The 15233-nt window shown below is 39.0% G+C and overlaps 2 protein-coding genes across 3 annotated transcripts; one reads left to right on the top strand and one right to left on the bottom strand.

Moving 5' to 3' along the window:
- The first annotated feature begins 352 nt into the window (after positions 1-352).
- On the top strand, positions 353-7145 carry LOC122019864 (bZIP transcription factor RISBZ2-like). The gene is made up of 6 exons (XM_042577450.1): positions 353-713; positions 2314-2410; positions 3844-3916; positions 4139-4214; positions 4292-4417; positions 6565-7145. Exons 1-6 carry the CDS (start codon positions 459-461, stop codon positions 6955-6957), a joined length of 1020 nt encoding a protein of 339 aa, XP_042433384.1. The 5' UTR covers positions 353-458; the 3' UTR covers positions 6958-7145.
- Positions 7146-9198: 2053 nt separating this feature from the next.
- On the bottom strand, positions 9199-12485 carry LOC122019863 (BAG family molecular chaperone regulator 7-like). 2 transcript variants are annotated; one of them, XM_042577449.1, is made up of 4 exons: positions 11982-12485; positions 11597-11945; positions 10002-10277; positions 9199-9624 (listed from the first exon to the last, which is right to left on the bottom strand). In XM_042577449.1, the coding sequence occupies exons 1-4, from the start codon at positions 12368-12370 to the stop codon at positions 9424-9426; spliced, it is 1215 nt and encodes a 404-aa protein (XP_042433383.1). In that variant the 5' UTR covers positions 12371-12485; the 3' UTR covers positions 9199-9423. The 2 variants fall into 2 exon arrangements, with proteins under 2 accessions (XP_042433383.1, XP_042433382.1); XM_042577448.1 differs by having other exon boundaries at positions 11597-12484.
- Positions 12486-15233: the final 2748 nt, after the last annotated feature.

Genomic DNA, 15233 nt, shown 5'->3' on the forward strand with positions numbered 1-15233 from the left:
TTTACTGCTATACCATAACCCTGGAGGCAGAATGATTTTATCAAGAACTATATTAACTAAATTGATGAAGAATATTTTGATGTCTTAGTATTCTAATTGATTTATTCTAATAAATTTTAAAATCAATTTTTAGAAGATATAAAATATCTCATAAATATCTAATATCTTTAAAACTATTAATCCTGATTTATCTATCTATCAAGTTGCTCATTTCTATCATTCCTAGACATCACTTAATAACATTGAAATAATAGGATTCCAACGTCTTTTGTGAAAGGGACTTATTTATTTTTACCATTATTATTATTATTATTATTATTTTAAACTTTATTGAGTTAATTATTTCATTATTTATAGATCGTGCCCGGACCGCCATTGTTGCCAGAAATGGGTGTGGATTGTGGAGCGCCGATGGCGATCGATGTAAGGGATTGAGTAGAGAAGGGAGGGGGAGTTTTATGAATTCCGGCGTCGGATCGCCCTCGAGGAGGAGCTGGACGCAGCCGCAGTTGGGCCTCGAGAAGGGAATGAGTAGCCCCATCTCGGCCTCCACTTTGGCGGTGGGTCCCGATGAGGTGGTGGAGATAGAGGGACCGGTTTCCGCCGCTGCTCCGCAGAGATCGGACCCCTCGGCCGCCGTCGATCCGGCGGAGTATGCCTCGATGTTGAAGGAGAAGCTTGATCTGTATTGCGCCGCTGTCGCCTTGTCCAGGGTACTCTCTCCGCTTCTTTGAACAATTTTTTTTTCCTCGATGCACTCGTTGTGTAGTTTATGCTTCTGGAAAAGTCATCGAGAAAAATGTTGTTGGTTTGAAAGATCGTGTTTCCTGGTGTTCGTGTATAGTCTTGTCTATTCGTAACCAAATGCGTCCAAAAAAAAAAAAAGAATCAAAGTTTGGGTGATCGTATTTTTCTCTTTTCCCAACATAATTTGTTGCCGACACTCAAGCTTAACAGGAGTTTACTGTTTACCTAAGAAATAAGTGTTTGGAACTTGAAATTTGGTGCAGCCTCGTACAAATTACAAAATATATACTTCATTCATTAACTACACTGAATTTTCACTTTGGTAGCAGGTAGTCAACCTATCCTATTTAATTTGGACCAAAAGTAGATATTAACCTTTTGTCAGAACCCAGCACAGTAGTCCTATTGGCCAAAATAAATGGTACATAGAACCTAAGGAACATATGCCAAAAACAATTACGCTTTTGGTGGTAAACTAAGTTGGCTGAATAATCTAATCCTACCTAATGAAAACTACCATTTGAAGTTTAACAGGCAATATAGGCTAATATTTTGGGCATATACAATCTTCTCACTATTGTGATAACATTTCATCATCTATATGTCTCTATTACTGCTGAATCACTATCATATGTGTCTCATGCTGTTGGATAACAGTTGTAATTACTCATCCCTATAGATTTAGAGGCAATAATAGGATTTTGTGGCTCAAAACAGCTTAAAACCAAGGTGTTACTACTTAGTGCCAAACTAAAATTTGCTAATATGATATTCCAGTCCTGTCAACTTTTGTTATGATATTATTTTTGTTTCATACTGAACAATAAAAGTGTTGTTATGCTAGTTCTTGTTAGTTATTATTAGACTTTCAAATGCTTGCACAAAATTACAATAGCCAGCAGCACTAATGCAGCAATGCAGCTAATTGAAATTATATTATCTCGGCATGAGCTTGTACATGGGAACATAAGGTTCCTAAGACGGGTGGGTTAGAGAAGCATATCAAATAATCCTATTGTATTAATATGCGATTTCATGATCAAAGAGGCATGGCAATTTTGCTAAAATATTGATGTGTTGATCTGTATGTTGAATGGTGACAAATACTGGACAGTTTGCAAAAACTGAGGCAACCAAGATGCCTATTGTGTATTGTAAGCTTTATTAACCTTATTTATAATAGTTCCATTAAGACTATTTGCTACAGAATGCATGTGTGGTTGTTGATAAACTGATGGATTGCACACAAGTCTTTGTCTTTAATTTGTCATGAGTTGTTGAGAAAAAAACAAATCTAAAATGAGTAAGTTTATGACAGATTTCATCTAGTTTTGGATGATTTTCCTTATGTTAGTTTGCAAGTGATAGTGTGAATATAATATTAAGTATCAACAATAATCGTCAGGATGTGTTCCAAATAAGAATTGAGAGAATGAAGGTATGCAAACATTGGCAAGAATATTATCTGGTTCACATGTTTTCCCTTTACTCCATTTTAGCTTAGAATACATTCAACATTTTTGTATCAAAGCACTGGCTGATTATGTCTTCTTTTTCGTTTGATAGAGTTCTAGTGCAGATCCTCAAAGTTGTGTTTCCATAGCTGATACCAGTTTGCTGTCTTCAGATTCTTTGCAATATCAATCTCAGGCATCTACAAATGGTATATTACTACTGCATACAAGTAACTTACATTCACTAGTTCTATTAGGTGTAAGTACTTTCTGTTTCCTTTTTCTTCTTTTCCCTCGTCTAATTTTCATTTTGAATCAATTCAACTGTTGTGTGGGATAAAGTCTCAATGACTTTTATTTCTCTTTTGTCTTTTTTATCTGGATTAATATAAGGAAAATATTTTCTCAGTGATTATTCAATATATAGTTATAAAAGATGACAACAAACAACATGGATTTGATGCATACATTATCACAAGAAAGTGATGGAGGCTTACTTTTCTTCGATTAAGTCACTTTAATAAGGAGAATCGGGTTACATGTTATTAGGTAATTTAGAAACATACACACTAATTGCTTTTGGATTGACTATAAATGTCATAAGCTGCTAGATAATCCATGAAAGAAGAAAATCTAAGTATATATTCAAGATAAACAGAATGCATGTGAATCTAATGAGCTGGGGAAGACATTTATATGATGATTGGTATGACATTGGGTATCGGTGACATAAAATTTATTAAAGAATCACTGCCCGTCCTTATGAACACCTTTTTAGTACTCCTTTGTCAGTTGGACCATGTTATTTTGGAGCTCGGGGCTTAATGATAGTTAAAGGTGTTACTCCCAACCACAAATAGAACCTTCAAATTACTAGTTGCGGGCAGTTCATTTGGTTCCAGGTTTGGTTACACTTTTTTCTAGGTTGTAGTGCTTCTGGAAAAATTTGAGTTAGTAGAAAAATTTTAGCTATTAGTTCTTACAAATCACAATTTTGAATGTTTTTGGAGACACTAGTGCAACAGTCAAATTCACAATTTATATGTGAACAATAAATGTTTGACTATTTTCAAGATCATAATCTGGAAGTTCTTAACTTCCAAATGTATGATATCTCTAATAATTGAAAAGAATGAACAATTCATTCTCGCAAATTAATATTCAAGTTCTCTGTAAGGCATCAAAAAATCATGTTTAAAAGTTTTTAAAGTATTATGCAGTCTATTTATGGGTTACATGACTATTTTTAATATCAAAGCATTTGTGTAAATCTAGTTAGATGTACACATGTTCCGTCTTTAGTGAATGCAAAATAGGTTAAAAGCTACTTTTTCTTTCTTTTGTAATCGAGGGAAGGTTCGTGAAACTGCATCATACTTTTTCTCCTAGAGAAATGTCACATTCTGTCATAGCTTCATGGTTTCATAATCAAATTTCATGGAAGATATAAGAGATGAGTCAAAATTCAGTTACATTGTGTCCTTTTTTCTTTTTTTATTTTCTATTTGATCTTTCTGGGTTTCATAATTATGAAATGATGGTAAGGTGCAACATAGATCAGGTGGTATTGTTTCTTCAACTATGTTGGAGAAGTCTATCCTCCATAGGAGGTCAACTAATGGATCATGAAGGGTTATTTCAGATGATGTTGAACTTGATAAAGAAGCAGAAGCATTAGAGACTCTAGAAGTTGCCCAAGTGAAACGTGTAAAAAGGTATACAGCTGGAAATAATAATTCAATTACCAATACTATTGTGTGTTTTTTTTTCAGTAATCACTAGTTTATTATTCTTGTTGTTGCTCATTTTCTAGAGGAACTTTGCATTTACCACAAATTTTCCTGAATTTTTCTTTCTATTAGCATTTGAGACCTTAAATTTCTAGAATTCTAGGTGTTTGTTTAGAACTTTTGAAGAAGCTTTAGTTGTTCACCCAGGATGCTTTCAAACAGAGAATCGGCAAGGCGTTCAAGAAGGAGAAAACAAACACATCTAAATGAGCTTGAGGACCAAGTATGTTCAAATTGCTCGATATTTTTATATCTTTAGTATGCAATGGTGTTCTGAAATTTCATGGCATCTATTATTAGGTTTCACAATTAAGAGTTGAGAACTCCGTGCTTTTAAACCGTCTCACTAACATGAATCAGAAGTACAATGAAGTTGTGGCTAATCGTAAGATACTGGAAGCAGATGTGGAAACTTTGATCTCCCAGGTAAGCTACTTGCTACATTAACATGTGTATGCTTTTTTATATTGTGGTGAACACTAAAATTTTATTACTTTAACATATGTTTTGGGTTATTCATTTTGAAGTTATTTATAAAGAGTTATCACAATTTGCTCAATGCTACAAAAGTTAATATTTTGTCATTGGATTTAATGTTGCTCAAGTAGAATACGACAATAAAGTCTTCTAGCGGTCTATTTTTCATTGATTTTGCATCAATATCATTGTTATAGGGAGAAAAAGGCTCCTTCCTTAGGAGCATGTGTATAGAGAGGATAAAGTGGTGATAAGAGGATTAGCTGAGCCTTCCCAATTGCTTACCCTGGCCGAACTAGCAACTCCTGCTTTAGGAAGAAAGACTATGCCAACCTGATCATCAGCATCAAATCCGATATTTGGGATTGAAAGCACACCATCAAGTATCATCTAACGAAAATGAAAATAACAATAGAATGGGTCTTCCACTTTGAATCGCCATGAATTTGCATTTTCCTCTTAAAAGTTGCATTTTGGTTTAGATGACTAATTCTACTTATGATGATTACTTGATCTAAGTCCAACTTACCATTGCTCTCGCTATCTAGTCTTATGTTGTTCGTTTACTTTTTTGTCATATTAGATGCTTCTTACTTGATAATGCTCCTTGAGTCTAAAATTGGAAAATTTGAGTGGAATGGTTGAAGAAACGTTTATATTGTGATCAGCTAAGAGCTTTGGAGTTTTGGTTTAATTTGAAGAAACATTTATATTAACTTCATTTTGTCCACCAAACTAGTTAACTGGAGTAGTATAGTGACAAAGGATGCTAAGAGTTGAAATGAGGGTACCTGTGAAGTGACTAATGATAAGTGTGTTAGCTCTTCTCTTTTCTTCTCCATGCTTTTTGTTGTCATTTTCAAATTCACCTATGGGAAGCTTTTCGAATCAGTAAGTTTTTCATTTTGTTATGAGAATAGTTTAGTTATTATGTAATGAATTAAGCTGAACTGGTGGCTTTGTGCACAAGAATAATATGGTAATGATTGACATTTTGATCGATCTTACTAATATTATTTATAGCGACTATGCTATGCAGGTGGTTCATCACCTCACACCCTATGTGTATTATATGCATTGCTGCTTGTTTGCTTAATTAGGCTGTGTAAGCCTCATAAGAAGGGGGGCACATATAACCTCCAACTATGCCAATTTTTTGTATCTGGCGCAAGGGAAGTCCCCATCACTCTCAGGCAACAATCGAAGCCCATGAGTTGGAGCTGATTTAATGGACCAGGTTTGTTTGGGTACTAGTTTAAGTCTAAAGCTGTTAGGTTTGGTTTTATTGTTACTTTTTTGAATTTTAGAAATAGTTCTTTTCAGTGCTTTATGCATCACTTTTTACCAAATAGAAAGGTTAAGTTTTCTCTCTGGGAATCCTGTGTAACTTAATTCTAGCGGTTAAAAAAATAATCTCATGATCCAATTATATTTATCATGCAACTGAAAAAGAAAGCTGTGGCTGCCATTAGTCATATACATTATTGCATGACCCATGACTGTATGTTTGTTACCATCAAACTAAAAAAATTCAGTAAGTGTACGTTATGGCTGCCATTGGTTAGACAAGCATCGTCTTTTATGATCAATGAGGTATGATTCTACATTTGTGAAAGTGGTGCTGAAGGCCTATGAGAGATTTTATAAGCTCGATTCAGGTTTCTCTACTAAGTACTATCTTTGCTACTTTTCTATGAAATGAATGATAATGATGCATTGTAGAGCAAGTTTTGTTAATACTCAGTTGTCAGTATATGTTTCTACTTAAATACATGTCTTTTATAGTTATTTCTTCTCAATATTTTTTCCATAAGTTTTGTAGTCTATCCTCTAGCTGATATCCTGGTACAGATTTATCATGTATATCTTCACATTATGTTCTGTCCAACCAGTGGGTGTGGCACTTTGCTTCCTCATTCGACATGTTACTGCTGATTGTAGTTGTGTTCTGTCACCTCACTTTCATTCTGTTGTTTTGTTATCAATACTAATTGCTATCTTGCATTCGTAGTATTTATTGAATGATTGACCTGACTGGCAATGTTTGCCAAAATATCTAACAGTGAAATGGCGTTCCTACTCTTCCCACATTTCAGGTGAAGATGGCAGAGGACATTGTGAAAAGGGTAACAGGAAAGTGCCCTTCCGATCATGCTATTTCAACAATCGGCACCCTGGGCGTCAAAGCAAAACCCCCATCTGAAGCAACTTCCGATACTGTTATTGCAATCCCTGATAACTCAATTTATTTCTACTTGGGTTCAGCTGATGAAGAGATAGTAAACACATGCCTCATGGATATCACCTCTGGTCTGCCTTGCAAAGATGCCCCCCACTGGGATCTAGACCAGGGGAAAATGCACCGACCTGGTTCGATACGACGAGTGGGTAGCTTGGAGCTACTCCAGAAAATAATTTGCCGGGAACCAAACTCTTGCACGTCTTTACAAAGGGATGCTGACTACCTCGTGGGACCCAACGACCTTTGAATAACAAGCTGAACTCGAATGTAGCTCAATTCTGGTACTCTCGCCGTATCTGTTGAATTTATTAGCTTGTCGCACATAGTGAGCATGGATGCTTGTATGAGATGTTCAGGTGAGATCTCTGAATCTGTAAGTTCATGAATCGTGTTTCAGTCAATCTATCGATTTTCTTTGCCTTGTGTGGACTAAAAGGGAGCTTATCAAGTTTGATGGTCACCAACAACTTATGAGAATGACTTATTAAAATGGAACTTACTAGTAGAACTAATTCACCTGTCTCAACTGCATGAGAATTAGATTGATAGGATCAACTAGCTAGTAAATCAATGAATCTGAAACAGTCATCTCAAGTGGAATAAAAGAAGAAACTAAAAATAAAAAAATGTGAGAAATTACATATATATTAGGACATTAGGGAAGAAGTTAATGTGAGAGTTTGTTGGTATAGAAAGAAGAAAAATGAAAGAGAAAACACTAATATTAGATGTGCTTAGAATATGCAAAATGCTTTGATATTTCTCAAGTAAAAGAGGGCAAAGACATCATAAAAAAATAGAAAAGGGTATTGTGATTGAATTCCAACCTTTATGGTAAAAGTTTCTTTTTTACATTGCAGATACAAATTTTATAAGCTTGATCTGTGAGGTATGTAATTTGTCCACTTGAAATTGTAAATTTTAATAGTAAAATATCTGTGATGGTTTAGCTTCAGTTTGATCAATTGATTGGTTTCCAATGTCATAGAGACGCTCACAACTTCCAGGTACATCATTACAAAGACCACATAAGATGTTCTTAACATTCATTCATTTAGCTAACAACTTCTTTTGTGTTGTCCTTTTGGTGCAAGATTAGCCAAGTTGTGATCTTAAACTTTGTTGTAGCAATTTTATTGTATTTGCTGGTGTGTCAAAAGAAGGTGGCTCCGCTTCCATTCGATTGTATCTTGAGGACAATGCTGTATATGAGCTTTGGTTAGGATCAATCTAACTCCCTGCAGTTCTAGTTGAATTGACCTGAAGAACCGAGGGAGTCCTGCATTCCGTAACAGTTCAGATGTTCAGATTCACAATGAGAAAAGAGAATGCTTAGTTTGTACTCAGTGCCAAAGATCAAGCCAGAATCTGATATCAGTACCCCAGCAGGAAGATACCATGGGTTGGCTGACTCCTTCCTTCTTCCAGGTATGCGACTATGTTTTGTTGGGGTTTGCATCAGACCAGTGTGTGCGTTGAAAGTTACGGCACCCTTTAGTCAATTGCCAAACTTAGGAATCTCCACACCAATTTGATCTTGGATCTTAAAGTTTCCAGAGTCTATTCCAAGTCTGATTTCTTCTCATCTTGTCAATTGCCCTGGTTACCCACTTAGGAATCTGAACACACTTGCTGGATGGGGGGAGCACCGATCTCGGCCTCCTAACAAAAGATATCTGCGCTGCCAAACATAACTTATTTGCAATTTCTTTTCGTTATTGTGAACCGATAGCTTTGATTTTGCTTCATTAAACTTAGATGAAACCCAAAGAATGACTTAGACAACTCTTGATAATTGCACCCTTTAGTCGATGCTAAGTGTTGGCTGGTTTAGTCGACTAAACTATTGTTAAATTTTCGATGTTCGACCTATATACGGTAAGCCAATTATAGGCTAAAGTGAGTGGTATATACGCTCTTTGAGAGCTTTTGGTTCTTAGAACTCACAAAAATACTCAAACTTCTGTAAATCAAATGATTCCAAGAGCTTGGACTCTAGTTTTTCATTTTTAGGAATAGATGACAATTGTTTTATTCAGAAAAATGCCGCATAGGGTCAAGCTCGACTGCTTGAGAAGAGCTTACGAAATTCTATTAGTTTGGGTTGAAGTGCTATCCTTGGAGTTTAGTTTGTGACATAGTTTAAAATTTCATATTATGCCGGACAAAATAGATGAAATTTATTGTTTTGTCCAATATCCATCTCCCAACACTGCTGCAGGCCACTGCAGAGTCACAAAGGCTGCTGCGATCCTACAATGACCTCCATGGAGTCACGGAGGCATCATGATCCGGCGACCTTCGTGGTGTTGCAGAGCCATAGCGACCTCTGTAGAGGCGCTGTGATCTCATATTTTTGAAGTGTAGATTGAGGTCATTAAAGTACACCATCTCAAACCCTTCAAGCAAGGAATCGACATCTGATTTTACAACTTTGTCATTCTACCCTGCTACCTTAACTAACAAAAGAGGCATACCACAAGCACACTAAACCACAATTTTCAACCGAGCACTGCAAAAAGTTAAGTTAGAACATAAACTAGATCGAATAACATAGGTACTACCGAGTTCAGGATGTCCGACCAAATAAACTAAAGCAGTTGCCGAAACCTAAAGGAAAATGCTACTAGTCTTTCAAACCTCAAATTTAACGATAGTCGTCTACGTGCCTAGCATAAATTTACCGTGACAAGTTGAAGTAGATGGATCACATTCATTCCTCATCCAGCATCTGGACGACCTCAGCAACACCTTCCATCATTTCCTTCGAGATTTGACCACCATCAGGGAGATCAAACTTCCTGCGCTTCATGGATGCTAGCTTCGTCGCCGGTTGTGGATCAACTGCCTCCATCATTGCTTCGAGTTCGTCGACCATTGACTTCTTTGCTGCTCGCACCATATAATCTGGCCCCTGACATCAACAAACCTTGACGCTATAGTAAACTTAAATACAAACAATCTTAAGGGCTAAGAATGTTCTACTGTAATGACGCAATACAACATTCAATACCGACACAATTTTAAAGCTCTAAGGAACTGGTATTAAATGATTTTGACTTTGATTGTATAGACAAAATAGAACAGAGGTGATCCTTCTCAACACTTCATCCTCAGAAAAACTATTAGCAGCAGTGTAGATGATGTGTTGAACAGAGGTGATCCTTGCTAAAACATGAAGATAACGATGTTTTTTTTCAGTATATTGACCGAGACATGTAATGTGTTTTTAAGTATGTGTTGAATGAATGTGAACAGGAAAAAAATATCAGAGATGTAATTACAAGTTACCTCAATGCCTTCGACAGTTAACAGGAGAACAATAATTTTCTCGGTGAATCTTTGGAGCTCTTCAGCATCACTTGCTATACGTCTACGATAAGAGAAATTATAGAACAAAGCTCGGATGTCCTTCAGCCTAGATTTAGCCACTGCAAGCTCACGCAGACAGTGGAGAACCTGAGAGCGGCGGGCCAAATGAGCCCTAAAAGTCATTTGGATTAACAAAGCAGCATCCTGCCGTGTTAGTTCCTTCTGTTTTCCTTTAGCACATCTGTTGGTAAAAGCCTTTCACATCCACAAAGGTAAAGTAGTATCAACATTTACATATCAAGCACAAAACAACTGTCATAGATGAAAATTAAAGGTATATACCAGAACTGGCCAACCCATTTACTAATCAGAAGAAAGGAAGAATTCAGTAAAAGATGCTAAAACTAGACTGAATTTGACCAAAGCACTTGAAAAAAAAAAACTAACTGTATCACAAACATATATCACTTTTAATTTTGTAAGAAGAAACAAGAATTTTGCAATATCGAGCATCCATTTGACTAACAGGGGTATATATCGGAATGAAATATTTTGAACCAATTGCTAGGAAGCTTTTGAAAATGTTGGAGTAGCACTATTTTTAGTTATTAGTTCTTATGAGTTATGCAATAGTTATTTCTATAGTATTTCTCTTTGGGGGAAGTTGCCTATTTCGCCAATCCTCCCATAGAAGTAGGCTTCTTTTCTCCATTCTCCTATAAACATGGTGAATGTGCGTCCAATTGAAAACCGATGCCAGTTCAGACACCAACAACATTCATCACATCCTATTCACCATCATGGTTGAGATTTGGTTGAAGAGCCACAATTGTTCCCTCCATCCAAATATTATTGACTGCTACCCAAATTCATAAGCTGCAGTAGGATGTCTTCCTTCTCCTGGGGACTAGCTTGCCAGATCCATGAATCCCCCAATTCCTTATAGCAGGTTCAGACCCCAACAAGTGAATATTGCACTACAACCATTTGCTGATTCAACAAATCTGCCCCTTCCTTTGCCTCTAAGCTCTTGCCAAGTCATAGTGGCAATGATGTTCAAATCCCCGCTTCTCAATCTAGAGATCCCAAATCAGGCCTCCAGTAGATCCATTCCAGCAACTCCAGTCTTTTGCCTGATCCTCTTGCAGATAGTCTAATTCTACATATTTGGCTTTCTTTTCATCTTCGCCAATTTCTTAGTCTTCTCCAGCATGGTTTTTTCAGTAGCATTATCTTCTACTTACTCGCATCTTCAGCTAAGCAGCGACTGTTCATGGTATAATGTAGAGAAATTGCCAAGCTTCTCCTCTTCATTGTCAACACTGTACTTCCTTTTTAATCACACAATACAGATTGTTCTGGATTTAGGATCGATGTGATGGATCATAGCAGTAATTCAAAATTTTCATCATCTAATTTTAAGAAAACATTAATTTTCAGAGAGAATTAAACTTCATTTTAGTTTAAAAAGAAACGATATGAATGAGATCAGATCACAGGAAGCAACCTAAACCTCATCCTTGAGCTTTACTTGAACGAAAATGGAATCATTAGTGAAGTTAGATGAGGCAAACCTTTCTGATGGCAATGGGTCCGGGGTTCTTCTCCTCGATCTCCACCACATGGACGGTGCCTGCGTTTTCTTTCTTTCCTTTTTTATCATTCTTTTCCTTTTTGCTCTTCTCCTCCTCTTCGTGAGGGTTAGTCAGCGTCTGCCATGTGTAGGTACGGCTAAGCGGGGAGTGCCTGCCCTTCCCCTTGAACTCCGCGGACCACTTGAGATTCCTCTTCCCAGCCCCTTTGGCCTCAGCCGCCCACACAAACTTCCGATCAAACCCCTCACTCTCCTCCGCCCCCTTGATCTCCGCCGTATACTTCACCGCCCTCTCTCCGCCCGCCTTGTCAGTCGCGGTCCACTTGTACTTGCGGCCGAGGCCGAGCTCGGCCGTACAAGTGTACTTGCGGTCCAGATCCGGGGCCCGGGCCCGGCGTCCGAGCTCCAAGGCGGTGACCCGGTCGCTGAGGTCCCGGAGGCAGAGCTCCGCGTCCGCCTGGTCGCTGAGGCGCTTGAAGGAAGCGAACGAGGAACGATCGAAGGCGAAGGCGTGGTCAGCGGCTGAATGGAAGTCGATCGCGGAGGGAGGGAGGAGATCGGGGTGGAAGAAGGACGTGGGGCTGAGGAGGTCGAAGGCGTGGTCGAGGAGGCGGTGGCGGTGGAGGCCGTTGACGAGCAGCGCGGAGGGAGGAGGCGCGAAGGGGGCAGGGAAGGCCGAGATCGAAGACTCGAAGTAGGAGAAGGAAGGCGGGGAGAGGAGATCGACGAGATCGAAGGGGAAGAATCCAGCCATGGCAGGGGAGGAGGGCGGCGAGGGTTTCACGGAGAGAGACGAGAAGGGGAGTGGAGCTGTTCGCTGTCGCTGAGCTCGCTTTTTAAAATGGGAAAAAGCCAGCGAGCAGAAAGAGGAGACGGGATCGTTCGATCCTACCCCTACGGGCACTTCAGTTTTTTTTAAAAAAAAATTAATTAATTAATTAATTAATTAATTTAATTTTTGATTATACTAATAAAATTTTGTTTTTATAATTTAGGAATTGAATTATAATATTAAATATTTTTTTAAAAAATATACTTAATAAATATTTTATTGGCATAATCAAAAGTTTAAAAAAAATTAACAAAAAAAACTGCACGGGAAAGGGCGGTGATTTAGCGAGAGGGAAAATGGTAGCTGGTGGCCGTCACGTGGTGGCGCAGGAGAAAGAGTAACGGAAAAATAGAAACTCCAAAAGGAGTTCTTTATTTAAGGAAAAATAAAATAAAATAAGAAGACCATTTTTTTTTATTAAAATCGCTCAATCTCATTTATTTTCAGAATGGATAGTAGCATTCTCTTCCAAGTCGAAGACGAAACTACTTTAATGTTTTTATGTTAATGCAGTAGTTAAGTGATTCTAACGGGAAGTTGAGTCAGATGGAAGACTGATAAAATGATTGAAATATTGATTAATTTATCATAATCCGAGGAGAAAGGAGAGGAGAAAGGGGATAGTGAGTTGTCTTCTATATTTACTGAATTGTTGGATCTCTAAAAAAGAGAAGGACCAAAGGTATCCGAAATTCTTCATTCAATGGTGCTTGTAAGGTTGTTAGAAAACAAATTAGAGGGTGCCCCGGTCTAGCACTCCGATGCTTAAGTCAACCTCATGTGATAGAAAATAAATAGTACTTAATGAAGAACATAAAAAATGTATGTAAAGCATATCAAGCTTGCAAGAGCGGATCAGAAGCGGCACAAAGCCGGAGGTGATGGCGCGAAGCCCGAGACAATGACATGGAATCGAAGGACAGTACATAGCCCGAGGATAGCGCAGAGCTGAGGGAACTGAGTAGATAGATAAGTCAAGGAGAGGGCAGGGATGTTGACGATGGAAGGACTTCAAGTCGGAGACCAAAAGGAGGTGGCTGAGTTGTTCTCGTCACCGGAAGAGCCAGCAGAGAGTGAAGGAGCGAAGGAGGGGTTAGAATGGAGACTGGGCTGCCCCGGTCATCCCCTCCGATGCTCAAGTCAATTTCTATTGATGTCAAAATAAAGAAGATCAATAGTGCAGGGCATTATGAAGATAAGTGTATGTAGTAAAGAGTCTCCTCCTCTCTCTCCTTCCCCTCCCCCCTTTTGGCCTGCAGGGCAAGACTTTTTATAGGAGGGTCATGTTAAGACAAAAGATGTTAGAGGGTCATGATACTCTTATTTAGGTGTAGGAGGGTTCTGTCCCGACAAAGATGTCAGAAAGTCATATGACCATTTGTTGAATCGGCCCGCACGTGAAGGGGAGGGGAGGAAGGGGTAAATCACATGGTTTTGAAAACTTATTTCTTTTTGAAATTTAAAAGATAAGTACGCAGTGGAAAATTAAGAAGAAAAAGAACACAAGAAAACATGATCAGTTTTACTTTGTTCGGAACCTTCGGCGATTCCTACTCCAAGACTCAAGTCCCGTGGATCTATCGATGGGTAATCTACTAAAATATCTCTTCCGGTACCTCCGAAAGAGGGAATTAAGTACAAAGAAAGTTACAACAAATGCAACACCCTGCACTTATTTTTTTGCAATAATTAATAACAAAAAAATAATAACTTTCGTTACCGACACGTATGAATCGAAGTCAAAACGCTCGAGTGTTGGTGTTGATGTGCCGACCACGATCAAAAGTCCTCGGAGCAGTAGCTGGGCGAAGTACCTTCGCAGCAGAGTCGTAGCAAGATGTCGGAACCTCAAATAGACACATAGTAGCTCGTATAGTAATTGTTGAATGAAGCTTGGTCGAGACTGCATTAAATAAGGTATGGAAGGCACCTTCCATTGGTGTTGAAGGCGCCTTCAATGAGAGAAATTTTCTCCCGAATTTTCTGTGTCTTATCTGCGCCGAGATCCAAATTTTATCCCTTGGAAGGGCGTCTTTCATGAACAGTGTAAAGGCGTCTTCCAATGCTTAAAGGCGCTTTCGAGTACTGTTCTCCAAAGATTTTTTTGCTCCTTTTTACCCTGCAAGTTGTATTAGTCCAAAACTAAAACATCTAACATGCAAAACAAAGTTAGTACAGTGAAAATAAAAAGTAGTAATTAGCTCCTGTCCTTCCAGGACCAGGAACTACTCAAGGTCTCAAATTAGAGATCCAAAATGGACCTAATCTGGACTGACGCATATGTTGGAACCCCGAGGTGTTTTGATGTGATCAAACAAGTTAAGCTAGGTCCTGCGTAGTTTAACCCTTGTGTCTAAGTGTGCAGGAACTTAGGAACACAAGAAGTCGAGCGGAAGACGCGGCTAGCGAGAAGGACGGCACGGGAGAGAGCCGACGGGCTCGGTGTGTCCGAGGGACGAGGTGTCCGCGGAAGAGTACACCGGTGGACGAGAAGAACGTGCGCGGCGTTCGAGGGACGAGAAACCGGGAAGGAAGGCTGCTCGAAAAGAAGGCCGGAACTTGGGTTCGGGTGAGCCCTATTCCGGATGGCCGAGATCACCCAAGCTAGCGAGACTGGAGCGAACAAGACCTGGACCGAGGAGAACTGAACCGGAGCAAAGAGCCCGGGCCAAAAGTCAACTGTGTTGACTTTGGGCTCCGGGGCGCCCGGAACAGTCTGGGGCGCCCGGAGCAGCCCGAGGCGCCCGGAACAGTCCGGGGCGCCCGGAGCAGCCCGAGGCGCCCG

Source organism: Zingiber officinale, chromosome 9A (assembly GCF_018446385.1).
Source record: "Zingiber officinale cultivar Zhangliang chromosome 9A, Zo_v1.1, whole genome shotgun sequence".
Lineage (NCBI taxonomy): Eukaryota > Viridiplantae > Streptophyta > Magnoliopsida > Zingiberales > Zingiberaceae > Zingiber > Zingiber officinale.

What these genes read in the sequence shown, in the direction of transcription:
- LOC122019863 (XM_042577448.1), bottom strand. Translation starts at nt 12,370, where the DNA reads ATGGCTGGATTCTTCCCCTTCGATCTCGTCGATCTCCTCTCCCCGCCT. An exon ending in GACCCATTGCCATCAGAAAG is followed by an intron (nt 10,278 to 11,596) that starts GTTTGCCTCATC and finishes TGGATGTGAAAG; the next exon opens with GCTTTTACCAACAGATGTGC. An exon ending in TAACTGTCGAAGGCATTGAG is followed by an intron (nt 9,625 to 10,001) that starts GTAACTTGTAAT and finishes TGTTGATGTCAG; the next exon opens with GGGCCAGATTATATGGTGCG.
- LOC122019864 (XM_042577450.1), top strand. Translation starts at nt 459, where the DNA reads ATGAATTCCGGCGTCGGATCGCCCTCGAGGAGGAGCTGGACGCAGCCG. An exon ending in CCGCTGTCGCCTTGTCCAGG is followed by an intron (nt 714 to 2,313) that starts GTACTCTCTCCG and finishes TTCGTTTGATAG; the next exon opens with AGTTCTAGTGCAGATCCTCA. An exon ending in TGGAAACTTTGATCTCCCAG is followed by an intron (nt 4,418 to 6,564) that starts GTAAGCTACTTG and finishes CCCACATTTCAG; the next exon opens with GTGAAGATGGCAGAGGACAT.